Here is a 27,722-nt window from a genome sequence, read left to right as displayed (position 1 = left end):
GTTGCAATTAGAGGCCATATATTGAGCATCTGTTATGTACTTATTTCTTTCAGCGTCCTCAGCAACCCTGTGTGTGATGGCCACCTTACTTGTACTTCATAGATGAGAAAAGTAAATCTCTAGCAAGTAGTGATGCTCACACAAATAGGATGGAACTGGTATTCTAGGAAGGTCTATCATTGTATCTGCTAGTGGTTGAAAGTTTGGCTGAAGGTTGGTAAATACACCTGGATTCAGGACTCCGGTATTAAGGCCAGCTTTAACAGAATGTGGACAAAGTGGGTTAAAATCCAGTGTGAGGTGCTTGATTAGAAATCTAAGCCAGATTGGGAAAAATAAAAGGAATGAGGCTTTGGAGAGGGTAAAGGCTACGAAATGGGAGCCATTTGCCAAATGTGATTGTGACTCACATTGAAAACATTTTACGTCACAGATCAGCACACACACACACACACACACATACACACGTGCACAAACACACACACACACACACACACACACACACTTCTACTCTCTCATGCATAAAGAATTTACAGGAACTTGATTCAATAATTCTTACGGTTCCTAGGAGCAAAATCTGGTTAACTTGTGTCCAATTTCTCTGCAGTGATTTGTTTTGCCTTGTTTTTGCTGTTGTTTGTTTTGTTTTATATGTTATTTTTAATGTTGATAAGAATCAACTCAATTTGATTTCCTGTAACCAGGCATGGAAGTTTGAAAGACATACTTTGGAGTGTAGCCTGAAACTGAGAGAACTGGGGTCAGGGAGCTGAGGTTAACGTGGTGGTCAGCTGGCTCCGGCAGTTTCCCTTAGCTAGGCGTGGGCCCCTCACACTTCTGCTTCGCCTGTCCTGTGACCTAAAGCGCTAATTCACTCTCACACCCTAGTGCCTCTTACCGGGACACACCTGTGATATAAGGAACTGCAGCAAGTCATAACTCAGCTGGCCTTGGCCAAGCAAAATGCCTAAGAAATTCTAGATGTGCGATGATGGCATTATTCTTAGGCAACAGCTTCATGGAGATGGGAAAATACAAATTCCCCCTGTCAAAAATTCATGTGTGTGTGTGTGTGTGTGTGTGTGTGTGTGTGTGTGTGTGTTTGGGAGGGATGTCCATAGAGGCCAGAGTGGAGCCTTGGATCCCTTGGAGATAGACTTTCAAGCAATCATGAGCCCCTTTGCATGGGCACTGGGAACCAAACCCTATGTAAGAACAAGTGTTCTTTACTGATCAGCCACTTCTCCAGTCCCCCGGGTGCAGTTTTGGAGACAGAGTCTCATCATGTAGCCCAGGCTGACCCTTAAGCTCCTTATCTTTCTGCGGGGCACATGGCTCCTAATATCTGCTCTATTCTTTTGACCTTGCATCTTTCCAGTCTGAAGAATGCATTCATTGAAACGCTGGCTGCAGTCCTCAATTGACTTCCCTGTTTGTCACTGTCTTTCTGCTGGGAAACTTCATGGCCGGCTTCAGACGACCGTTCCTCAGAGCACGGGGGTGCAAAACAGTAGACGCCAATATGTTGAGTCTCTGTGACTTCATCTTGTTTCATTTTGTCTTCTTCATACTGGGTCTCTATATATAGCACAGCTGGACTTAGAGTTCAACGCCTTCCTGCCTCCTCTTCCCAAAGCTGTGCTCATTCTTGATGTGTACGTTTCCTTAGAAGTCAGTTATAACAGAGATCCCATGGAAAGGCAATGGAACTTTAGAGGAATACTCGAGGCCCACACATGGGCTTAAAGCCCTTATGTTTATATAGTCCTGGCTATCCCGGAACTTGCTCTGTAGACCAGGATAGCCTCGAACTCACAGAGATCTGCCTGCCTTTGCCTTCCGAGTGCTGGGATTAAAGGTGTGTGCCATCACCGCCTGACTTGAGTTCGCATTTTTTTTTTAACTTTCCTTTATTTATTCTAGTTTAGGTTGGCCTTAATTTAGGTAAGCCTGGGCTTTTCACCATTTTCCTTCACCTGATCCTGCATCAGAAACCCTGTAACTCACGTCTGCTTTTCCGGAAACCCTATTTGGAAATGTTTATTTATGAAAGTAGGCATATACTTATCTCCCGGGTGGTATTTTTTCCATCTTTGGTGATATTTTAATCTACTCTAATAGTACAATTGTCTTCTATGACACCTGTGTCATTCATGTCTGTCGTCACAGGCAACCGAAAATCTTTGATATTCCTTCTATTCCATTTCCTTTGTCTCTACCGAACGACAGTTCCTAGCAGTTTTTCTATATTAAAAGCATGTCATGGTTTAGACATGAAATGATCCACATAAGTTTGTGCTTGAACACTTGCTTCCCCATTGATAATTCTATTTTAAAAAGTTATAGAGGCTGTTGGAGGTCCAGTTGAGCTGGAGGAAATGGTTCACTGAGGTCCAGCCTTTGGGGGTTAGAGTTGGATCTAGTCTGATTTCTTTGCTTCCTGATTCTGCCAAGATATACCAAACAGTAGCTTCACACTCCTGCCACCGAAGGCCTTCACTGCCATGCTCCCTCACCATGATGGACAGTCTCCCTTTAAACCACGAGCCAAAATAAGCCTTTTTTCCCTTAAGTCGTTTTTAATGGGTGTTACGTCACATAATGGGGAAAGTGACTAAAACAATGTGGAGGAACACTCTCAGCTTCTGCCTGTCCTTCCGCTGACACACTTATCTGATCTTAATTGGCTCACGATATTAATTTTATTTTGTTCTGCTTTTGTTGTTGCTGTTGTTTGTTTTGTTTTCTGAGACAGGGTTTCTCTGTAGCATTGGAGCCTGTCCTGAAACTAGCTCTGTAGACCAGGCTGGCCTCGAACTCACACAGATCCACCTTCCTCTGCCTCCCAAGTGCTGGGATGAAAGGCGTGCGCCACCACCGCCAAACCACAAATATCACTCTTAGCTAGTCACTTCAGCAATCACAGTGTGATGACTTGAGCCGCCATTCTGATTTATAGCGGGTTGAATAGCCCCCTCCACCAAATGGACCAAATCCCTGGAACCTGTGAATGCTAAATTATTGGAACAGGGGGTTTGTAGATGTATTTAAGTATTTGGGCATGAGATCATTCTGCAGGACCCAGGTGGGCCCTAAATTCAATAGAGTGCCCATAGAAGAAATGGAAGAAAACTGTGAAAAGTCAGGTACAAGTATTGAAGATGTGCAGTTATAGCTAAAGAACACCTAGAACCACCTGGAACTGAAGGTGAAATGGAGTCTTCTCCCTTAGAGCCTTTGAAAGGAGCTCGGCACAGTCACACCTTGATATCAAGCTTTTTGCCTCCAGGACTTGGAGAACATACACTTCTGTTATTATCATTCATTTGATGTTCTGTTTTATTTTATTTTTTTTGAGACTGGTGTTCTGTGGCACAAGCTGACTTTGAACTTGCTGCGTAGCTGAGGATAACCTTGAACCCTGGAACCTCCTGGCTCCACCACCAAAGTGCTGGAATTGCTTGTGAGCACCATCACACCTGGTCTATGTCGTCCTGGGCGATCCAAACCAGAGCTTTGTGCATTCCAGGCAAGCAAGCCCTCTATCCCCAAGCCCATTTCTGTTGCTTTAGGGTCTGAAGACTGTAATATTTGTTGTAGTAGAGTCGGGAGCCTGATACATGATTGAAGACTGGCTTTTGGAGACCTGATATACAGCAAACCTTAGAGACCCCCCCCAACTATTTCTTTTCCATTCATATCAGCCTAAAATTGGCAGCAAATGGACACAGAACGATGTTTCTAATTTAGAGACATTAGAAGCTCACACAGCCACTAAGAAATCGCAATCAAAGTAAAATGTCTGGGCTCCTTGTGCCAGCTCACCGTAACAAGGTGATCTTAATCAGCGCCTGGGATGACAAGTATAGACTGTTCCGTCTTGCCCAGCCTTCCTTAGGCCTACAGAACAGAACAGAGAGCGACAAGCTGCTTCATGAGGATTCTGAATTCACCGCTGATATCTCCCAGTTGCCTAAGGGTGATTTTCATACTCCTTCACCAGGTGTCCTAGCTGTTCCCAATCCAGTTCCAATTCATTTCCTCGCCCAGCATCTTACTGAACAAAAATAGGAGCCGATGGAATCGTTGAATGTGCACACACCTGACTTACACTGTGAGGACTGACCTTACTAACACAGGGTCTGCCTCTTACATCAGTCCAGGCCCAGGCCCAGGATTTCTTTATGTTCCCAACAACTAGGAAAGAGTCAAGCATCCAGTGGGTGCTCAATAATGTTTGCGAAGAAAAGAATGGCTTTTTATGACCTACAAGCAAGTCAGTATTTTAAATAGGAGCAAATACATAGCACCTGACGTTTCACACGCACACACACACACACACACACACACACACACACACACATACACACACACGCGCGCACATTAATCCTGTGAAATATTTTGTTTCTAAATTGAGAAAACACTATCATAAAGATGGTGTAGGCAAAGCTATCAGCCACTTACAGAGCTGAATGTGGTAATGAGGAAAAGCATAATTTCCTGTGGTTTGACAATAATGTGACAGGAATAGTTCCTGCTGCTTTGAATAGATTATGAACATAACTTGACCCTCACCGTTGATACTTGAAGCTGTGGAATCCTACACAGCTGTGGAAGTAAATATGACCTGTCCCTCAGCCAATCATGTACTGTACTTACAGATAGTTTTGAGCACTCATGATCTCGCTACATTCTCTGAGAGTTTTCAAAAAAAAGGAATCTCTGTCTGTCTGTCTGTCTGTCTGTCTGTCTGTCTCTCTCTCTCTCTCTCTCTCTCTCTCTCTCTCTCTCTCAGAAAGAGTCTTGCTATGCAGCTTTTGCTTGTCTGGAACTAGATGTATATAGACCAAGCTGGCCTAAAATTTGTGGTAACTTTTCTATCTCTGCCTCCGCCTCCAGAGTTCTGAGATTTCAGGCATGTACCACCTTACCTTATTTCCTGTGACTGGGTCTGTTCCCAACAATCTTACAGTCAAGTTTGAGACATGAGGTAAACAAAGAAAGGATTTAGCAAGAAGTATTTCTCTGGGAAATTCAATATAGTGCGTGTGTGTGTGTGTGTGTGTGTGTGTGTGTGTGTGTGTGAGAGAGAGAGAGAGAGAGAGAGAGAGAATGTATGTATGTGTGCTGTATGGGTACTGTATGGGTGTGGAGAAGGTGTCCTCATTCAAATTGCCCTGTGAATACCCCAGAAATTGAAATTGATGTCTTCCTCAATGACTTGTTTCTCCACCACCTTATCTTTTGAGACAGGGTCTCTTACTGAACCTTTTTTGTTTTGCAGTTTTGGCTAGACTGGCTGGCCTCCGGGTTATGCCTCTGTGTGTGTGTGTGTGTGTGTGTGTGTGTGTGTGTGTGGTGTGTTTAGAGCACAAACATGAATATCAGAAGACAGCTTGCTGGAGTGAGTTACTTCCCTCTACCGTATTGGGGTTGGGAGATTGGACACATACTGTCAGTCCTGGTGGCAGGCACCTTTACCTTACCCTTGCCCACATCAATGAGGCCATCTCACCAGACTACTTATTTTTTACTTATTTAAGCAGGATCTCATGTATCTCAGGCTGGCTTCAAACTCACTATATAGGTAAGGATGACTCTGAATCTCTGACCCTCCTGAATCATGGGATTGAGAAATTCAGGGGAACAATGTCTGTACATTCTCCACTCAGATGAAAATGGCATCCTCTAATTAATGGAAGACACACAAAGAAAGGGACTATGTATGGCCTTTACTTATGACTATTATATGGCTGTGGCAAATAAAATACTCAACATATAATAGACAACCAATGAATATTGGTAGAGTAAATTAATGATCCATCACTCTGGCTTAATGTGGATTCTATGTCACTGGCTGTAAGCACAGATAAAAATCAGCTTAACCAAGGGCAGTGGCAAGTTAGTATTCAAACAAATCTCTCTAAATATATCCTTTCACAAAGATTTTAAAGGTCCAGCTATGGTCATGTTTCTAATCTCAGTTCTGGAGGGGCTGGAGCAGAGAGATCCTGAGTGAAGGGCCAGCCTGTGCTGAGACCCTGCCTCGATACAAAACAAATGGAAATACTGCAGAAGAGACCCTGGAGCTTACCAACTTAGAATGGAGTAGAAAAAATAGGAAAAGATGAGAAATGACAGAGTTTCAAGGCAGATTAAACACTTATAGGCAATATTTAAATAATAGTGGGGAGGGTAGAAGAAAGTGTGACCACTAGAGAAATTAGTGAGGAGACATATGAATAGACAAAATGGACTATTCCAATGCTGTTTGTCTGGTAACTTAAAGGACTTAGAGTTGATATAAGCAAATAATTCATCCTATGACAGAGAGAGGGTGGGAAACAAAAGGAACAAATTTTGTACAACTATCCCTTTAAATGTACATGATATCCAGTGAGAGGAGCCTACATATATTTTGTTATTTAAAATAACTTTAGGTTTCTTCCACTCTGAAAGGAGTTGATTTGCAAGAAATAAAGAATTTCTCAAGCTAAATGTCATTGTTATTTTTCTCTAATCATCTAACATCTAATAAGCATGATTTCCAGGGTAGTTTTCTTCTTTCTTTCTTCCTTCCTTCTTCCTTCCTTCCTTTCCTTCCTTCCTTCCTTCCTTCCTTCCTTCCTTCCTTCCTTCCTTCCTTCCTTCCTTCTTTCTTTCTTGAAGGGTATTTTAGTTTCCGATTATTTTCTTCAAATTAAACTTGATGCTTCCCCTTTTAATAAAAAAGCACACATACATATAATAGTGTTGTCCAGAATACTAGTCTCATGTTCAAAAGTACTCCCAAGTAAGCGCACTACATGAAATCTCCATCAATTAAGGGGCAAAGCTCAAACTAAACAATAATGCTCTAAAGCAAAATATTTAGGCATGGAAGACTACACAATACACACTCAATAAAAGTAGCATGCACAGCTCTATTCACAGGATTGAAGCTATTCATACCCAGAAAATGTGCCTAGAGAAAGAAAAGACTATACAAGTGCCCAAGGAAAATATAAACTTATGAATGCAGGTCTCGGTCTTAAGTTTGCAATCGTGCCCTTTTTCACTACATGCAAATAAAATATAGATGAGTCCTCAAATGGTTTGTTTCTTTCTCTTAGATTACAATGTCATCTACAAATAATTTTTTTAAAAAAACATAATATAAAAGTGAGCATGGTGGGGTGAAGGCAACGAAAAGGTTTGTTTCTCTTATGTTCATGCTAGGCCCATGAAGGTTACTATGGAAAGTGAAGCATTTGGTGCTCTCTATATTACTGAAAAATGGTTTAAATGTATGTGTTTGAGCTAAGAAAGACACACAGGTTTTTTTTTTAATTTATTTTTTGGCTGTAACACAGTTTCCAAAATGCAATGTTCTTTCTAGTAAGCACGAATAGCACTCGTACTTTTGGAAATATTAAAAAAAGCAACAAACTTCTTTTTGTGTCTTGAGGACTTATGCTTCTCTGGGAGAAATAAACAGATTCTTCACATGCATGTATAGGCAACAGAACCGAGCTGTGACTCTGAGGGCTGGAAGAAGCCTGGTAAAGCTGAGAGGCTCTGAGCACGTGAGACTGTCTGCCCACATGCCTTCTTCTTCCGTGCTTGCTCAGTCCGTTTACACACACTGCAGAAGCATGGTGTTTTTCTGAAAACTAACTTTAAAAGTCCATCCGCTAGAAGACTGGAATCGACATAGCTAAAATAGCTGGGAATTTAGTGAGATTTGAAAATACCTGTGCTATCCATCTTGATTTATTCAGCGTTTACAGAACTGCAAAACTCTGTGACTGGTTTTTATTTTATTCTTTTATTTTACAGACAGAGGTTTTGATATATTGCCCAAATGGGCTGGAAACTTACATTGCTCCTTATCTCTTATCCTCCCAAGTTCTGGGATTCTCAGAATAAATGGCTAGGTCCAAGGTGCCTGCAGTTTACATAAACTCCTCATTCCTTCTGGAGGAGTTCAATTAAAGATGCGGGAGCAAGGGTCTCAGGCTGAAATGTTCTCTCTCTCTCTCTCTCTCTCTCTCTCTCTCTCTCTCTCTCTCATATTAATGATAAACTTAGTGTCTCCTTCCACATCTCTGAAAATACTGACAACCCAAAGGGCTCAGATAGCAAAAGCATAAATTCCTATACTGATTCTTAAGTGCCTTCGGAAAGAGTCTCTCTTCAGAAGAATACAGAATGCCCCAGCAAAGAAAGAGTTAAAAACAATAATAGTAGTAATAAATACCAGCAAAAAGCCACATGCGCTACCACCATCACAACAGAACAGCAATCGAGTGCCCTCGTCCATCCCTATGCAGCATTTAACTTTAATTCCAATATCATGGGGTATGAGCAGATATTTCCGACTTGACACCCATTTTTCCCATCAAGGAGCCAGCATTCAATTATTTCTAAATTTCTTCATTTTTATTCTTTTGAGATAGGGTCCCTTTTATCTCAGTGTGGCCTCAAACCTCCTATGTAACTGAGGGGGACTTGAACTTCTGATCCTCCTGCCTCCACCACCATGCCAGGTTTTTTTTTTTTTTTTCAGTTCTAGGAATGAAATCCCGTGTTTCATGCATGTTAGGCAATCACTTACCAATTTAGCTAGATCCCCAGCCCTGGATTTTTAATTCTACCTTTTGTCTAAATCTACCCATTATAATTTGTCTTGGTCTTTCTGGGACAGAAGGGACAGTTATTCTGTCACTGACCTTTCTGAAGTATTCCTCTCCCTTTCTTCTTTAAACCGAGGAACTCTGGAACTGTGCGAATTAAAAAACACACAAACAAACCAAACCAAAACCCAACCGTTCATCTTGCATTGTTCAGAAAATGCACACAACAAAAACTTGCATGGGTCTGGTTTCTCTTTGTGGTTTGGACATTTTCATCCGAGCCTATACCCGGCCTTGTAGGTCAGTAGAGAAATGTCAAGGCTAGAGGATTCCCCCACCCAGAACCTTCGTGCTGGCTCCTTCTGTCTCCTCTCCATAGGAGACAGAAGACCTGTGGCCTGACATGTCCACGCATCCTACCCCTGACAGGCAGGTCTGTTCACTGATGCTCTCCTCGATTGTCTAAACCACAGGTCCGTGGTTTCATGTGCATTTCTCAAAGGAAGTGTTGAGCAAAGGAAATCAACTGTGTTTAGTAATGCACAATACCCCTTCCCTGCCCCCACTGCAAACCGGTGTTTTCATGAGCCAGTTTTAGGGGAAAAGTTCACTGTGGACATTTGTCCTGTATATTTTATCCTTGCTGAGATGCTGGGAGAGCTTCTGATCTTAAATATTGCTGTATGTCAGTTATCGAACATGTACCTTTCATAAAGAACAGAGCGATCCACCAAGCAGCTCCAAGCACATTCATTTTACTTTTAGAAAATAGCTCATTTTTCTTCCTCTTGCTACATGTTGTGGCCCAGCCGAAACAAGGGCTTTGCTTGTACCCACCAACTAAAATACGTAGCTCAGATGATAGAAGATTAGGGAAGACTCCAGAAAAGACCTGCAGGTCAGCTGATGGTTATCTGCTGGTTTCAAACTTGGCCCAGATTTTACCTGTCCTGAATTTGTCTTCTAAACCCCAACATTCTGTTTTAGGATTTCACTGATTTCAAATCACTCTTTAATAAGTGCATTTCCTTTTCTAAAGCTGATTTTAAATATTGAACTTAAATTTCAAGCCAGTCATTAGATGAGGACAAATTCAGAATTCCTTTCTAAAGCACATACTAAAATGTGGTCTTTAGTTCCATCTCAGAGGATTGCCCTAAACTGAACTTGTTGGATACTAGGTAGTCGATCAAGTTCATTTTGATACCTAAAGCCAATGTGCTGAACCACCACCCTTTATTTTGACTGATGTGCAATAAATTAAATGTCGACTTATTAAAACTCATGAAGTTTCTCAGCCCCCTTCTTGCAACAACGGAAGCTGCTACAAAATGCAGCTATTTTCCTTAAATCATGTATCCCGCAAGGAACTCACAATCACCTTAAGATGCCCTCCCAATCTTTTGCTGTAGACAAGATATTATCCATACCCCAGTGTGATGTCAAGGTTATTCATGGTTGTGACATCTATGTCCCAGTGATCAAGAGGCAGGCACTTTTGCAAAGGTTGTAGCACCCATTCAACTAATCCCTCCAGACACCAAACAGACACGACAGTCAGGTTTTAAAACTTTTTATTTGCATATTAAAAAAATTGTGCATTCCAATAATTAAAATCATTTGAACAAAAAAAAATGGCACTCTGATTAAACTGCATTTTACATCCTGTAGGACACCTTGGACCATCTTGAATTTTACTCTATATTTCACCACCTCCCACCCAACTTTTTCCTTCGCCAACATGCAAGTTCTTTTCCCTCCCTGCCAGCCAGACCAACAGATGGGTGGGAGAGGCAGAGGAGGCCTTCCTGGTCAGTAGTTCTGATTCTGATGTGAAAGGGGCAGCACAGTCATTTAAACTTGATCCAACCTCTTTGCATCTTACAAAGTTAAACAGCTAAAAGAAGTAAAATAAGAAGGCAATGCTTGTGGAATGTACAGTGCAGATTGGCGGCGCTCATCTCATTACGATTCGCCAGCTTGCTTCTCCTGTTCAATCGCTGAAGGAAAAAAAAAAAAAGATGGAGGCTTAGCGCACTCTACAAAAACACGGAGTTTTCATTTAAAAACCTCTTTGCATGCTATAAAAATTCTAGGTTACATAGGCTGCTACAATGAGGAAGTCATTAAATAGAAGTACAGTTATTCAATAAATGTATTTGCCTATGAAATATTCCCTTATTAAATCACTAAAGCCCGGTGTTTGTTGGCTGCAAAACAGTTTTTAATTAACCTTTGCAGGCCATATTCATCATCATCAAACTGTCGGCTCCTCCCCCGCACCCTCCCCATCCTCTCCGCTGCCCCTCCCTTCCTCCTACCCGCCCGCTCCGCTCCCGCCCAGCCTGTTCTGAAGATGGGTGGGGGCGAACAGCTTACTTTCTTTTGAAGGCAGGGGATTTTTCTCTTGCGTTTCTGTCTTCTTCAATTTCGACTTATCGAATTTCTCGATCTCAGCCATATCGGGTTTGTCAGACATGGTTGCCGGAAGGAGCTGCAGGTAAAAAGCCAAGACCAAGGCTAAGAAAGAGCCACCCGCCCTCGCCTCTCCCAGCTCCGAAAGCACCTTCTCCTACCCCAACCAGAGGTTCCAGCTTGAAATCCTACTTCCTCCCCCCTTTTCCTCTTCCATTCCTGGCTAAAGACCTTCAGCTTTTTCTACCGGGGAAAAAAAAATTCTCCCTTACGGTTCCCAATGTGAAAAATCAAAGAGCGAAGGTGGCTCTCAAAGGTATATCCGTACAATGAAATTCATCATTGCGGGATGTTAACTGCAATGTTGAAATATTAAAATCGGGTTAGAATGAAGCTACTTCCAGCTTTAGTGGGGGGGAAGTCGAGTAAAAACTCTTAAAATAGAGTCAAGGTCGCAAAATGCATCTACAGTTTCTAGATGGGCTTGCTCCCCAAAAAGATGCCAGGGGCCCAGCTTTCTCCTCCGCACAAAGGCGGGAGCTGACGCGAGCAGCCGCCGACCACCGCCCTACTCGCTTCCTCTCTTCGCTCTAGCCCAACAATGCAGCAGCGGCACACAAAGCTGCCTCCCCACTTCTCGCAATTGCATCCTGATCTGCATGCAGGGCCCTTCGACCCTCTTTGCACACATTTCTCTGCAAGGACTTCCCAATTTTCAGGTTACAGCTCCGGTAGGTTAAGCCTGCCAGATAACAGCCCTCGAAGCCATCAGGCGTTCAGGAGACTACAGAGCCTTAGAACAAAGGATCTATTTCTGATTAATAACAGCCTCCGAGACCAGGGAAAATGCTTTAGGGGGTGAGGGTCGAGGAGAGAAAACAATTCCCCTCCAAACTACGCAGCAAAATGCCGGGTTTTGTGATTTTTTTTAAAAAAATCAAGTTCCCCTTTCCCATTACTCAGCATCTGGAAGAGTTTAGCATCCCCCCTCCCCAAAACAACCTGGCCTGGGAGTAGTGCCCCTTGGACTCGCTTTAAGGATGAGGATGAGGGGCAAGCGCCTGCACTGGCCAAGCAGGGAAGCGGAGGACAGAAGGAGGAAGGGGCCCTGGGGCTCACCGGAGCGAGGAGCGCGAACAAAGAGAGTCCGATCTTCTCTGAGGCTGCTGCCGTTTGTCGGGAGGGGCGCAGCGCGCGCCGTTATATGCGCGCTCCTATGTAAATGAGGTGACGTCACTAGCGGTCCGCTTAACTCCTTCGCGCCGCGTCTCCAGAAAGGCGTTCGGAGGCCTGTTCGACCCTCCCTCCCCCTCCCCATCCACCATGGCCCTCTACCCACATTCATGGCGGAACTAGAAAAGGAACAAACGCCTTCAATATGCTCCCCCTCCCTTTAACGTGTATTTTCTTATAACGAACTTTTGCAACGACCGCCCAAATCTGTTCTTAAGGTTAAATTCACGATAACTAAGGTGTCTGGGTGGCATCTAAGGAGACAGGCATTCCTTTACTTCGAAACTGGCTTTGTCTGCAGCCAACGTCCCCCAAGATAGGGTGCGGTGTCCCTCACACAAGGGCTGCTGGGGTCTGATTGCCGTGACTCAGCTTTCAGACCAGTGGACCGCACTCACCCCACCCAGCCCTCTTTGTCTTCCTCGGCTGTCTTCCCCCTTGATTTGAGAGGGCGATAAAGGATTCTTGAGTGATTTTTTTTTAAAGAAAAGTTTCAGCATTGAAGCATCTGTATCGAATGCTATAATTTTTGTGAGAACTCAAGTCAGATAACTAATATTTGCTCATGGGAAGGTAATTGGGAGTTTTATAGAATACACAGCCTCTTCAAAAATTAAGTCAAATTTAATTTCTGCTATTGAGCGACAATAAGGAAGTTAATTTCCTTTTTCTTACTGTTATTAATTAAAAGTGAATGCTAATGAGAGCCAAGGATTTCCGAAGACGACAGTTCCACTAGCTCCTGCCATCTGAAGACTGAAAGAGAAGCGCGAACTCGGTTTTGAGGGGGAAGGTTTCGGCAATTCATGTGGATGAGACAGGTAGAGAGGTGTGGGTTTCAAAATGGCACCGGAGTCGGTGAGTACCAGGGACCCGCTTGTTACTAAAATGTAATTACAGGTACCAAGCTTGGGTCTCCAGGAGGTGGGTGACAGGAGGAAGCTACACAGGTTATAAAAAGGCATTGTTGGGATTTTTTTCTGAGACACAGATGACTACAAAATATTCCTTCTCCTTTTCCGTGCCCTGGGGTGGGGGTATTTCCAGAAGCCCTTTGCTAAGCACTTTTATGATAGGGGTTTTGCCTCTCTGGGAATGAGTCAAGGGTTATAAGGGAGCCTAAACTGCCTCTGCTCCAGCAGCATGGACTTCTCCATTTCTTCATCCACTTCCCTTTTACTGGGGAGGAAGGAGATGGGGGTAGGCAGGGGAAGGTGACCCCTCTGGTTTCCCAGTTAATAATGCTTTGCTTGGGCGGCTGCCTTCCCGTCCTTCGAATGGGGGCCCTGGACGTGTTGGAGCACGCATCAGATGTCTCCTCTCTGGTAACGCAGCCCCTCCTGCCCCATGTTCACTTGCAGGGAGTCCGCTGCATTGTTGAAACCCAGAAAAGATCTTGCAGGGTGCATTCCTGGCCTCTTCTGCTAGCAGCTGCAGTTACGCCAGACGCCAGTTCTGTGGGTTGTTTGATTTCATTTCCCCTCCCTCAGCTGTTGTCAGAATTTCTCCTCTCTTTCCTCTCCCCGTCGACAAAGGAATGGCACAGCCCGGCTCTTGCTGCCTCCTTTGCCTTAGGAAAGGTTACAAAAGTCAACTTGCCCAAGGAGGTGGGAGTGTGGAGTCTGTAAACATCTGGAGTTTCCTACTTTGGTAGCAGGCTAGCAGGCAGCTGCTGTTTGCGGCTGCTGCTGGAAAAAGAGCAGGTGGGTGGTTAGAGAGGGAAGCAACGCGCTGTGGGAACAGAGTTCACCGGAATGGGCTTGGCTGGCCCACCGGACAGAAACATCGAAAGGGAAGGGCGCTACGGAGAAAATGAAAGGCAAACGAAAGGAATGGTCTTAAAGGTGGTGGACTCCTCGGTAAAGGGGACAAATGACAATAACTAGAGTTGTGAGAAGACCAAGATCTTGGGACCAGGCTTTAAAATGTCAATCACTTTGTCCCGTTCTTATTTAAAATGGAAAGTTGAGAAGAAAAGAAAACATTCAACGTTTTAGCGTTTGCCATTAATAAAAACCTCAGGTGATTTGTATATTTCTACATAGTTAATACATGACTATATTACTTCTCTAACAAATTACCAATAAAAAGGAGATATGTTATTGTTTTATAGCAAATAAAAATAACTCCAATTCTGAAGACATAACTCAGTTGGCAGAGCACCTGCCTAGCATGCGCCAAGCTGTAGGTTCAGTCTCCAGCGTGACATAAACCAGGCATGGAATGACATGCCTGAATTTTCAGCATTTGGGAGGTAGAGGAAAGAAGACCAGGGATTGCAGGTCATCCACAGTGAGTCTGAGGCCAGCCTGGGTTATAAAGCAGAGTGGTCCTTGAGTCCTAGAAGATAGTATTTGCTCAATAAACCAGGCTCGCGCTGCTTTGGTTGTGTCCTTGATACTTGAATTCTGTTCCCTAACCGAAAACTCCAATAACCATGTTTACATTTCAGACAGTTGAATCTACTTAGTATTAACTTCCAGATGTCAGGGATAATTGCTGCTTCAGGGAAGGAAACATTTATAAGTAGATTAGCATATGCTGGGCCCAATAACCACTGAGGTGGGAGTTTTCAATTCCAATTAAAGTGACGAAAACATGGTGAGGCCAAAAGGATTGCATTCAAAGGCACTGGTTACTTCAGCTGCAGGGTGCATCCTGACCTCGGGGCCCTCCAGGGAAAGGCAAGCAAAGAGCCCACCTGGCAATTGCCTTGCCTCTCCCATCTACCAGGCCATGGCACCCTGTGAGACATGTACCAACAAGGTGGCCCCTGTCCAAGGCCATGCCCCCACAGAACCAGGAAGCAGCGTGAGCGGACGCTTTGTTTTCTTTTGCTTTCCAGTGTGGGCCTGGGCCAAAACTGTGTGTATTTCCAGTGATGGAGAAACAGTCATTGAAGTCTGAGCTCATGAAAATGAGTCGGGCAACTCTGAACTATGTAGTTTGGGGCGGAGCGGTAGTCCGAAGGAAAAAGAGGCGGAGCCTTACAACAGGGAATGCAGCAAGGTTCTCAGCTATTTGCTTGTTCAAACCCCACCACTCCTTTTGTCTGGTTCAAGGCCTCCTACCATCTGCCCCACCTGCCTGCAGCCCACACTCCCCTGGGGTTCCTACAATTGCCACCTTTCCTTTAAACTCTCCCTTACAGCTAACCCCCACCTCCCTTGTACCCATGAGAATTTAAATCCCCTTGAACAGCCTGGGGTCCCTTGGTAACAGGGAGAAGAAAAGACAAAGAAGGGAAAGGATCTTCAAAATCTCGTCCTAGCTCGATTTTGTAGCTCCCGGAAGCCTTTTAGAATAGGACTCAGTTCTCATCCTTCGCAGCGGGTACTGAGGGACTTCCTCGTTTTACTACAAAAGAAACCGAGGCTCATAGAGTTTTAGCAATTTTCCCTGAATCAAACAGCCAGCTTGAAGTCTCTGTCCTTCCCTTGCGGCCCACTCCTGTCACGGGGTTCACTGAAAGGGATCTTTCTCCAGCGTTTTCCGCTATTCTTACCCCAGCAGCTCCACGTTGTGGCTCCCGGAAGAGGGAACAAAGGGCTCCCCCTGCCAGCGTGAGAGAAATCAGGGGAGGAAAACCGGCGAGCGCAGACAGAACCAAGCAGCCCCAGTGTGTGTGCAGCCCTGCTAATTGCCCTGCCCTCTCGATTGATCTGATTGAGTTTCCGTGCCTGCTTCATTCTGCAGCTTGAGTTTGCCTCTACAACATCCCCTCCAAGTGGTTATTCAGCCTCTAAATAGCCAGGGGAACTGGCACAAAAGTGCAGAAGCTTTGAGTCTTGCCCAGAGCAATGAGTCCTTTGGTTTGGCAAGGAACTTGCATAGGAGGAAAGACAGTGGCAGGAAATGTTGAGAGGCAGGTAGGGACCAGGCTGAAGAATAATAATGACTGTGAGCCTGGCAGCAGTAATAATAATAGGATCTAACTATCTGATAAATATGTGTCATATAATAATACATACATATGCAATGTATAATTTATAAATATATACAAAGATCATAATGATATAATAACAATAAGAGCAGCAGTAAGAGCCAGCATTTTCTGAGTGTCTACTTTCTCTTGGGAGCTCTCCCTGCAGTATCCCACAAGACCTCCTTAGAGGCCCATTATTTCCCTTACATTGTAGATAAAGGAGTTGTAGAGAAATTAAGTCATCTACTAGGCCAAGATCACACAGCAAAACCCAGTGATGTGGTTGAGATTCAGTGGAGCTATCTTAAAAATGGACTCACTTAAATGCTACATTTTTCTAGCATTCTAAGGTCTTCCGGCTGCCTTTGTAGACTAGCTAGGAATAAAGCTATAGCCTATCACAATAAAGCCTTCAATTTAACGTACTTCAGGCTTTTGTAGAGGGCTTAGTGGTAGTTCATCATTAGGGTGTGTACGTAGCATGTACAAAACCCTGGCTTTAGTCCTCAGCACCCCAAAACAAAAACAAAAACAGCACACTTTAAAATATAAGAACTTGGGCTGGAGAGATGGCTCAGCACTTAAGAGCACCGGTTGTTCTTCCAGAAAACCAGGTTTAAGTCTCATCAGCCTCATGTTGACTCAGAACTGTCTGTAACTCCAGTCCCAGGGGATCTGACCCTCACTTCTAGATTCTGGCTTCTGTGGGTACCAGACGTATATATGGTGCCCAGACATGCTTGAAATTTAAATAATTAAATTGTAGATACTATGTAAGCTGGCAGTGGTATCATATGCCAGTGATTCCAGCCATTGGGAATGGAGACAAGAAGATGGCACATTCACGGCCATGCTCAGCTATGGGTGTCAAAACTTGGCTTGGCCCTTTAGTTGTTGTTTTTCTCATGGTGCTGTGGTTCCAGCCCATGGCCTGACACATGCTAGGCAAGCACTCTACCACTAAACTTCACCCTCAGCCCTGTCAAGCCTTTGCTATGAAATATATTCCCCAGGGCTCATGCATTCAGCAGTGTGCTTTCCTTGCAAGCATGAGGACCTGTGTTCAAGTCTCAAAGCCCATTTGAAACACCAAGTACGGTGATACTTACATGTAATCTCAGAACTGGGGAGGTAGAATCAGGCAAATCCTGGGGGTGGCACTGGCCAGCCAGCATATCATACTTCACAAGTTCCAGGCCAATAAGAGACCCTGCTCAAAAAAAAAATCAATAAAAACATCAATCAAACAAAAATAATGAGGTAGGCAGTGCAGCCAAAAGTTATCTTTTGCACACCCACAGACGCATGGACCTGCATACACATAAACACACACACACACACAAGAAGTATAATTCCTGTATTACTAGCAGAAGGTGGTTAGTGGCTTTATGATGAAGAAACCAAGTGCACGCCTCAGACAGCTGCTTCAGATTTGAAGGGAATGCTGACGAAGGAAGGCATTCGCTTCAGGGCTGGGTTTCCGGGTCTGTGGCCTGTGTGTTAGACTGGGCTCTGCACTCAGCATGACCTGATGCATAGTACTGTACTGCCTCCATCTTGAAATCCTTCATGATCTTCCACAGAGGTCCCACATGTTCCTTCTTTACAGAGTCTCTTACATGATGAAGCCAACCCTACTCTTTCAGATTACAGATTCCTATGTGTCTCCAGGGCCGCTGCCTTGCCCTGTATCTAGGACAGGTCCACGTGCTCCTTTGACCCCCTTTTTTTGCCTCTAGTGACCTGGCCACAGCCTCCAGTGCTGCCCAGCTGCAGAAACATCCTGTTCTTGCTGGTTCAGTTCAACAAGTAGTGGTGATTTGCAAAAAGGATGACTTAGGAAAGGAAAAGAAAACACATTTGAAAGCACAAGAGAAAAAAAATGGGCTTCTTAAACACAGTGAAGGTCAAACACACACTGAATTGGTCGCCACAGCTTTAGAGGTTACATGGTGTTGGTGTCCTGACTCACGTCCAGTCTATTTGGGAGGAGTGTGGGACTGGAGCTCTTCAGTAGAGCTGGGGACACCAATGCCACCACTGGGGGATTCTTCATCCTTTTCACCTTCTGAGTTTCCTCTCCTATTGAAGACCAACTTTGCTTGCCTAGGGCTGAACCACACTTGTGCATAACATAGAGCACGTGTGCACACAAAAACATACATGAATGCACTCTCTCTGTGTGTCTCTCTGTGTCTCTCTGTGTCTCTGTGTCTCTCTGTCTCTCTGTCTCTCTGCCTCTCTCTCTCTCTCTCTGTCTCACACATACACACGCACATACACACACACACACACACACACACACACACAGCCCATTCTGGAAAATCCTGGTCTTTTGATGTCTATGAGAAAGGAACGTCTCTACGTGGCTTCCAGGGGTTCTTCTGGGAGGTTCTTGGGCTGCCTCACCATGCTTTGCAATTCAGATCGTCAGCTTCCAAAGGTTTTTGGGACACCACACCTTTCACCCATTCTCTGATAATGTAACAGCCAGGCTGTGCGCACAAGATGGCTCAGCCTTTCCCCTCTAGTTAAACCTTCAGTCTAGCGTCATTACCCTTGAAGCTAGTGGCGCAAGGCAGTCGTTACTTGTCCCCAGGGTTTGTAAAGTGCGCACACAAAGCTCCCTTCCGTTCTGCTGTGTTATACTTTTCCTGTCTAAGGGTGACCTGCAGTTCTCAGCGTCCCTGTGCATGGACATTGACTGACGTATATGGCTAATGAGAGAGGAAACCTTTCCTAGCACCTGGATCCCCACCTCTGATTCTCTCTGATATAGGCTCTTCCTTCCCATGTAATTCATACTCTAACTACCTTACAGTAATTCATGGTGGCATTTGACTTTGCATCTAAAGTAGAAAATATAAACCTAAATCTTACCCACTGTAAGGGAAGCCACCAGGAAAATACCACTTGAGTGTCAATACCATAATGTACAAATTAGAGCCTGGTCTATATAATCTGTGAAATCAACAGACATAATAATCCCCAAATTTCACCCTAATAGGTTCAACTAAAGATTTAAGATGAATCTCCGTCTTCAAATGTTAAACACTGAATTGCCATATGATGCCAAGAATGCTGCCATATACCTGTGATCCCAGTACTCAGAAGGTAATGATAGGAGTGTGAAGGCATCCTTAATTACATACTGATTTCAAAGGGCCAGTGTGAGTTATATAGTGAAACTCTGTCTCAAATAAATGAAAAGCTGGTGATATAGCTCTTTATAGTAGCAAGGCCCTGGGTGCCATTTTCATTGTCTCCCAAAAAAGGATTCAGTATTAAACCACACTACAGCATAGAAGAACCTTGAAGATATTGTACAATGTGAACAAAAGTTAGTTACAAAGACCCCGTATTGTATGGTTCTATTTAAATTAAACACCCAGAGTAGATAAGGCCAGAGACAATATTTGTGACAGTGGTTGCCAGGAGCTAAAGGTTGAGAAGAATGGGGAATGACCTTGTAGTAGATACAGGGCTCACTTTGGGAGCAATAAAAAATGGTTTAGAACTAGGCAGAGGTAGTGATTAGCCAACACTGCAAGTCTACTTCTCAACAGCTGTGCTAAGTAGATGGTTTCCTGCTACATAATGCCACATCCAAAAATGCTATGTGCAAAAACTGTACATACAGTTTTCCAAAGTAACCAAAAGAGTACCAAAAAGCTGGCCACCCAGAGAGGACCTTTAGGATAAAGGTTTCTTTGACTGCCGTGGAGTTGGTAAAGATCATTATGCAGCGCCACCTGGGCACTGGATGGAAATCAGTTGGGTGGAAGAGATTTAGACTGTGTAGCGAGGGGAAACTGAAGAAAACACACTGGATTCTCCCTCTTGTGCACAAAAACGCAGAAACCGCCAGGAAAATGAGAGCTAGCTCACGGAAATGGCGAGGAAGCACTTTGTGTCCAGAGAGAACTGATGGCTGGAAATTCTTATTGCATTTACTTTGTGTGTGCGCACACAAACATACCAGTGCGTCTGTGCAGAATCAGCTATCTTCTTCCATCACTTGGGTCTTGGGTCTCAGGCTTGGTGGCCATCTTGCCCCTCTGTCGGGTTTTTTTCACCTTCAGTGCCTGCGGTTTTTTTAGTCTGGCTTCTGTTGGTTTGTTATTTGTTTGCAACATAAACCATGTCTGGAACTACCAGACTAGGTACAAAATCATCTGAAATAATTTCAAGCAGCTTCAAGAATAATTAATGACTATGCATTCTTCACCCAGGACCTCCAATTTTAATATTTTGCTGCTTGGCTTTACCCTTCATTTTGTCTATCTACCTACTTGTGGATGTTTAAAAATCCATTTGAGGGTAAGTTGTGACTATGAAACTTTTTGTCACCCCACCTCCCACCCTTAGATGTGTGTTTACTAACAATAAAAGGACTACACAGCATAGCCATTGGTATGATTATCTGTGTCAGGTAATTATCTGTGCTACAATACTGTGATCTAATCTACAGACATATTCAAATTTTGTCTGATACTGTCCTTCTAACACTTTTTGTCTGGTCCAGATTCCAATCCCGGATCATGCATAACATTTAATTGTCATATCCTGTTGGCATCGTTTATCTAGAACTTTCTTGGCCTCTCTTGGTTTTCTATGATACTAATATTTTTGATAACGGCAGGTGCTTTGCAGAATTCCTTTTGAGTTAGATTTAATAGTTATCTCCTCGTGATTAAACTTGTCTGTTTTCTTTGTGGACAGGAATACTGCATGAGGAATGCTGTGACCTTCTTGGTGTCTAGTATCAGGAGCAGAGTGATGTTGGTTTATTTAGCTACTTGGAATGCTAAAATAAAAATAACATTGATGACTCGATGAAGGTGTTATGTGCCAAATTTCCTCACCAGAAAGTTACATGATAAATAATTTGAGATACGCTTTTTTTATTTTATTTTTGTAAAGATTTATGTATTTTATTTTATGAATTTGGGTGTTTTGCCTATTTTATATATTGTATCCCATGGGTGCCTGGTGCCTGAAGAGGTCCGAAAAGGGCATCAGATTCCCTGGAACTGGAGCTAAAGATGATAGTGAGCCACCATGTATTTGCTGGGAACTGACTCTGGCCCCCTGCAAGAGCAACAAATGGATCATTTTAACCCATGATTCATCTCTCCAGCCCCAAGATGTGCACTTTTAATGTCTCTATTTCCCACATGAGGCTTTTCACTTCCAGCAGAATTCGTTATAACCTTCGCAATGGTGATGTATTCTCCCCCACCAAGCACCAATACCAGCAAGGTGGTTTGTGGGAGCCAAGGCACCTCCATGATAGCACCTTACGAGGGGACTCGGCCACAGTCTGACAGCGTACCAGCAATCCTAGGGAAGGAAAATCGTCAAAGGTGAAATGTGGCACAATTCACTCTGAAAATCTTAGTTCACAAAGTACAGCCATGGTAACCACCCTCGTGAGCCTTTCTTTTCTAAGGAAGCACTAGAGTAATCGTGCTGTTGGAGAAATTTTCAGAAGACACTCAAAGCAACAGCTGGATCAACAACCTGTTTGCTGGGCAAAAATGATCTCATTTATGTTAAAAATAGACCACAAGGTCTGTGGATACAGCTCAGTAGTAGAATGCTTCTCAGCATAGCCGTGAGACCCTGGGCTCTTTCCAGTTACAATGCAACTATATAAAGGAGGAGGAGGAGGAGGAGGAGGAGGAGGAGGAGGAGGAGGAGGAGGAGGAGGAGGGAGAGGAGGAGGAGAAAGAGAAGTGGGAGGAGGAAGGACAGAAAGAGGAGGAGGAAGAAGAGGAGGGGACAGGAAGAGGAGGAGGGACCGGAAGAGGAGGAAGAGGTTGCAAGACGCTCTTCCTTTGTTCTGTGTTTGTTCCCACCTTCAGTGTTTATATATTCAAAGGGTTTTCCAGTAACCTGGCATCCAACTGGTGTGCGGAAACATCAGCTTTAGCTGGGGAGACACTACTTGAAATTGTCCCTCTATTCTTCTAGGGTAAGTAGACTCAATAGTTTGGGAAATCATGGCTAAAAGGAACTAGGACCATTTAGAGAAACTGGTGGGAGCCAGGCCTTTTGAATTGACCCCGTTGACTACTGGTGGGTAGGTGGTGGGTGGAGACAGGAAGCTTCCCGGAGTCAGTCTAGTCAGTAAGGAAGCTCCGGGTTCAGAGAGAGACCAACCTGGAGGATTAAAGTAGAGAGGAATTGAGGAAGTGACCCTCAACCGTCAACCTCTGGCTTCCATGTGCACATGCATCCCATGCCCTCACCCCCCACAAGGATACAGGGGTGTGTGTCTCAAGCACATGTATCACATGTGGAAACCGGAGGACAAGCGGTTACTTTTAGGAGTCAGTTCTCCCCTTCCATGATGTTAGTTCTGGGGTTCCAAACACCGGTGGTCAGGCTTTGGCACCAAGCACTTTTGCTCCCTGAGTTCCCTCACTGGCTCTGGACAAGAGACTTTCAAGAACAATTAACAATTTGCCTCTGGGCAAAGGGAATGGAGGTTCCATTTATAAAGCAACATTTGTACCAGAAGCACATAGCATTACTTTGATGCTGATTTAAAATACTAGTTTTACATTCTACCTTTCAGGCATTTAAGAAATATTACCTTTTTTCCTAATCAAGAAACTTTCCACAAAACCCACCAAAAAGTAGTTGATAGGCCCGTGAAAGCAACAGAATGTGACCCTGGTTCTTGGGGTGTAGTAAGAAAACACCTTTGGAAGGAAGTGAAAGGCACCGCCCAGAGGCCCAACCCAAGGAGGGGGGCTTCCTGCTCTTTTGCAAGTAAAGGAACTTGTGTTCTTAAAGGGAAAGGAAGACAGCTCTTGTCATATCTGTGGCTCTGAACAATCCTAACGTAAAGGAAATCTTGGGCCACTGCGCATCCGACTCCGTTCTAGAACATACCTTTGGTACCCACGATTTATGCCATCTAGACCCCATTAACAGCATCCTGATTTCAGCAGCTACTCCTTAGATGGCTTCCTGTTAAAATGCAGCCAAACGCTACGTTTGCTGAACTGCTTCCTATTTTCAATGAGGTGGGGAAACTGTTCCTGGGGTCACCTAGTGTGTGTGTGTGTGTGCAAATACTCTGTGAGGGATGTCTTGAAGTAGAGGCCACGACTACGAGGCTGCGCCATCGCACAAGGGCACATTCACCAAAGTGTTTGGTTTTGTTCATTTTTCATTAGTTTGTTTCTGTTAACTCATTCGTGCCCCATGGCCCAGAAAGCCATGGAAGGGTGTCACTGGGCAGCCAGCATCCTACCTGTAAGGGAGGACATGTGGCATATGGTAAGTGATTTGTACAAGGACTTTAGGCAAACAATGAGGCCAGAAATAGGTCCCAAGCTCAGCAGAAGGGTTCTGGGTTGGTGGCCCTGCAGGCGAGGGCTGTGGTTTCTTTGGTGTCATCATCTCTCAGCCAGCCCTCTCAGCTAGCCGTTTGTGTAGAAGGAAGTTTCCACAGACCTCGAAGCCTGCCCCAAGTGAATGCCAATGAAGTGCTGAAGAAGGGTGCTGTAAGGGAGGGACTCACATGGAAGGGGGACACTGGCAAAACAAGTGAAGCCCCAGGGAAGGGGTGCTGTTTCCCCTCCCTTCCTCTGACCCACGCGTTCCTGTTTCCCGGCCTTTGTACAGCTGGATGGAATGGAGGCCGAAAGGAAGCCCATGGTTTTCGAGCGTGAAGCACAATCTTAGCCTTGCCCTACTTCGGAACTCCTCGTGGTCTCATTCAGCAAAGCGTTCCCAAGAGCCCACCAGGCAATGCGCTAACAGGCCAACGTGTGGAACTCTGCTAGTCAATTGGACTGAGGTGAAATAACAAAACAAAATCCATCCATTCTGCCCGTGTTCAATGAGCATTGAAAACCATGGGGCAGTGCTCACACTCCAACACCTTGGAAAGTCTTCTGTGGTGATAGCTGTCCTTCTCATTGCCATGTGTTGTTGATTTGCTCGCCCTCTCCCTGTTGAGCCGGATCTCCTCAATGGTAGGCTAAGTCTTAACACTGGTTGGTGTCTCTAGGCAACAGCAACATCCACTCCCCATCTGTGATGCTTGTTGATAATGAAGTGACTAACTGAGCTGAGACTGCAGGACTTGAACCCTAGATTATGAAGGGTAGACTTGTTAGGTTAGAGAGATCCTTTTAAACAAAGGTATAGACCTGGGTCTGCTGCTCGTTTTGAGTGGCCTCAGGCTTCCCACATTCTGCCAGAGATCTTCTTGGTAATATTGGCAGCAGCATAGAAAGCCCATGAGCCCTTTTTTCTGGGCTTCTAGGGAAGTCATGATGCTAGGACCGACATTTGTGGTGTCTTCCATCCACCTTGGAAAAAGATAAATATGCTAATAATGGGATAGTTGTATATGTAGATGCTGCTTAAAGTCATTGAAGGTCAATGTAGTAAACCTGAAGAGCAGGAAAATGGCTGGTGTTTACGGTCTCCTGACTGTCCGCTGGAGGCTAGTCAAAGCATCCCTTGTCTCGCCTTCAGAAGCAGATTGCTTGATGACTGAGATTGCCCATGCTTTATGAAGGAAACTTTGCTACCTACATGCCCCAAATCCTGGACATGCTAGTAAGTAGGAGCTGGGACTTGAAACCTGGCTGCGGGGTTTGTGATATTCTGCACCCTTGTCTCCTATTGAGCTTGAGGGAAGAGTCTTGGAGCTATTTGCAAAGTTAATTTTCTTTCCGATTTTGTTTTGCTTAATTGCACTGTTTGTTTCTGTCAGCATTTCCCATTGTTATTGTTATTATGTGATATAATTATATGCAAGGAACAGAAGCAGAGAACTGATTATGCCTCTGAAAATCAAAAGGGGATATTTGGGGGGGAAAACCAAATTGAGAAATGTCTGAGTTTATGGCCACTAACATCTGTTCTTTTAAGGAACTTCAGTTGGTGTTGTATGTGTGTGTGCCGGGGGGGGGGGGTGGGTGAGGTTTTTTTCGTTGTTTTTTTTTGTTGTCGTGTTGTTGTTTCTTTTTTTATTTTGTGTTTATTTTCTTCCCAAAGACTTTTTATTTCCAGGAGATTGTGACTGTCATTGCCATGTGGAAGACATAGCCTGTATGTCATGGATGATATCCCCAGACAGGCTTCATCTCTTCATCTTCTCCCAGACAAAGAAGCAAGCCAGCAGTGTGTATGATAATGTTCCTTCCTCCCCCATCCACTATATCCAGAGCCGAGGTCAAACTCATTTTCATTGGCTCCAGTGTGTGGTCATGTGTCCACCCCCCCCCCTCCCGTCTCTACTGCACCAGCTTTCTTCATCCACCCCTGGGAAGCTCTCCTAACACCTGACTCCAAGGGGCCCTTGCTCTAACCAACTCTGATCCACACTGCCCCCTAGGGCTACCTCCCTGACTTGTGTCTAGGCCACACCTTGCTCCTGAACTTCACAGCACTTCTTGCCCCAAGAAGCATGACAAAGAAGGACTTCTGGTGCCACTGGTTGCAGCCGGTACTATGTGAGAGCACTTCTACTTCCTCTAAGTAAGCAACACTTTATCCAGGAGGGGTTAGAGTTCCTTCCTCCTAATTCCTCCGCACGTCTCTAGTCTAGGGATGCATTACCCTACTTTCAACTTCCCCACCGTTTACCAAGCAGCCAAGGGGTATTCATATAAAAGTCTGGAGCCAGACTGCTAAAATGCATATGCTCATTCTGCCCAGGAGTGGCTTCCTAAGTGTGCCACTTACATAGCGGCTTAGCGCCCAACCTTAGGAGGGCTCTGGGCTTGGTAAAATATTAAACGGCCACTATTCTGATATTATTTTTTTTTAAATGAGAGTATGTATTATTTGTACTATTTTCAGGAAATTCAGGGTATATAAATATTCCTAAACTAAATCCATATCCTATACTATAAAAAAAATAAACTCAAGCAGTGAACATCAAGGAAGAGGCAGCAGACAGACTGTACGAGGTGAGAAGATGGGGAGGGGCGCTGGGACACAGTCCTCTGGACTTGACGACCAGTGCGGTCACGAACTCGCACAGCTCTGGTTACCTGCACGGTCCTGCCTTAGGTGGAGCACACGATCTCTAGGCTCCACTTCGTACTGAAACACTATTGACAGTAGATAGTTGCTAGGGGACAGAGACTCATTCCTTTTTAGGATGTGGCTACAAGCAGATTTCCAACGCTCTAGTGCATTCCCCGCACTCATACAGATGGGCAGCACTAACTGCACTTGGGAAGTTATTTTCAGAAAAGATATGGAGCTGGTAGGGGAGCAATTGAGGAGGATACGGGGGAATTGGGAGGGGGCAATAGGCCTAAATGCGATATTTCATTGTATACACATATAACATTCTTAAGAATAAAGAAAATTTTAAAACGAATACATTGCACACATAAACATAACATCACAAAATGTGTAGACACTAGACAAATGGTTCTGTCATTGTTTGGACATGGAGTAGTATCATTTATTTGTTTTTGACATAGGGTTGCTCTCCGTCGCCTACGTTAGCCTGGAATCTGTGATCTCCCTGCCCCAGTCTCCCACCCCCCCCGAAAAAAACAGATTATAGGAATATACCATCACATGCAGCTAGCAAATTGATACTGCAGTCACATCCCATAAAAGAAAACATTGAAAAGTTCAGTTTCAAAATCAAATACTTCTGCTCCTGAAAAAGGCATTGGTGAAAAAATATAAAATCATGGAACAAGGAATATTTGCAAATGTATATCTGATATAGAATTTACCCAAAATGTGATCAAAAGGACAGTGTCTAACCATCACTAGACAAGGTGGTGCATGGCTAGAATTTTAGCGCTTGTGAGGCCAGGATAGGAAGGAGTATTATGGGAAAGCTACCTAAGGAGATACTCTAAGGAAAAATAATGTAGGTCCAGTAACACAAATTTTTGAGAAGGTAATTCACACACACACACACACAAATTCCAAAGAGGTATGCACATAAGGACAGCAAAGATGCTTGGTGCCATCCAATGCAAATCAAGCTGCTTCTGCCATCTTGAAGTCCTGGGGTTTTGGGGGAAAGAATGCTGCTAGAACAGGGTGAGTGACGCTGGAGATGGTTACTAAATACAACCTCTGATCACCCCTTTTCTGCTGTTTTCTTTTATTTAACAGGGTCTCGATTTATAATTCAGGCAGGCTTCGACCCTCCAGTTAGTGGAATTTATAGGTAGGAGCCACCACCTGGCTCCAGGAAGCAGCCGCTCAGTGAGTTGAGTGTGTCCCATGGCTGTCACATGACAGAAACGGCGATGTGATTCACTTTCACTTCCCATGAGAATGTGCACTTTCCCAGTGGCCCTGCCCCTTCTTAGCACGTGGGCACATCTGCTGGCCATGTACTGTGTGGCAGGACTCAAAAGCCTGCTCACACATCTATTGTTCCTTTCCCAAACGTCTTAGTAGTAAGCCGACCACAAGGCTTCTCACACTTGATAAATGAGAAGAGGACGCAAGCAACTGGCCTAAGGGCCCAAATCCAGTTAGGAGCTTGACTGAAACCAAGATGCCTGCGGCAGTCTCTG

General features: G+C 44.4%; 1 protein-coding gene and 2 long non-coding RNA genes across 5 annotated transcripts; 2 read left to right on the top strand and 1 right to left on the bottom strand.

Annotated features, from left to right (window-relative positions):
* Positions 1 to 10,172: 10,172 nt before the first annotated feature.
* On the bottom strand, positions 10,173 to 12,244 carry Tmsb4x (thymosin beta 4 X-linked). Its single transcript, XM_048446238.2, has 3 exons — positions 12,150 to 12,244; positions 10,995 to 11,109; positions 10,173 to 10,615 (listed from the first exon to the last, which is right to left on the bottom strand). The coding sequence occupies exons 2-3, from the start codon at positions 11,092 to 11,094 to the stop codon at positions 10,581 to 10,583; spliced, it is 135 nt and encodes a 44-aa protein (XP_048302195.1). The 5' UTR covers positions 11,095 to 11,109; positions 12,150 to 12,244; the 3' UTR covers positions 10,173 to 10,580.
* Positions 12,245 to 12,293: 49 nt separating this feature from the next.
* On the top strand, positions 12,294 to 21,024 carry LOC125408141 (uncharacterized). 2 transcript variants are annotated; one of them, XR_015000425.2, is made up of 5 exons: positions 12,294 to 12,836; positions 12,955 to 13,121; positions 19,196 to 19,302; positions 20,421 to 20,508; positions 20,911 to 21,024. It is a non-coding gene; the product is annotated as an uncharacterized LOC125408141 (long non-coding RNA). The 2 variants fall into 2 exon arrangements; XR_015000424.2 differs by having other exon boundaries at positions 12,305 to 12,836; positions 12,955 to 13,084.
* Positions 21,025 to 21,999: 975 nt separating this feature from the next.
* Positions 22,000 to 27,150, top strand: LOC148117449 (uncharacterized). 2 transcript variants are annotated; one of them, XR_015736988.1, is made up of 4 exons: positions 22,000 to 22,165; positions 23,830 to 24,182; positions 24,691 to 24,774; positions 25,231 to 27,150. It is a non-coding gene; the product is annotated as an uncharacterized LOC148117449 (long non-coding RNA). The 2 variants fall into 2 exon arrangements; XR_015736987.1 differs by having other exon boundaries at positions 23,830 to 24,774.
* The last annotated feature ends 572 nt before the right edge of the window (positions 27,151 to 27,722 follow it).

This window comes from Myodes glareolus, chromosome X, assembly GCF_982192425.1.
Source record: "Myodes glareolus chromosome X, mMyoGla1.1, whole genome shotgun sequence".
NCBI classification, from domain to species: Eukaryota; Metazoa; Chordata; class Mammalia; order Rodentia; family Cricetidae; genus Myodes; species Myodes glareolus.
Note: the sequence above shows the minus strand (reverse complement) of the source record. Positions and strands in the feature narration are given on the sequence as shown.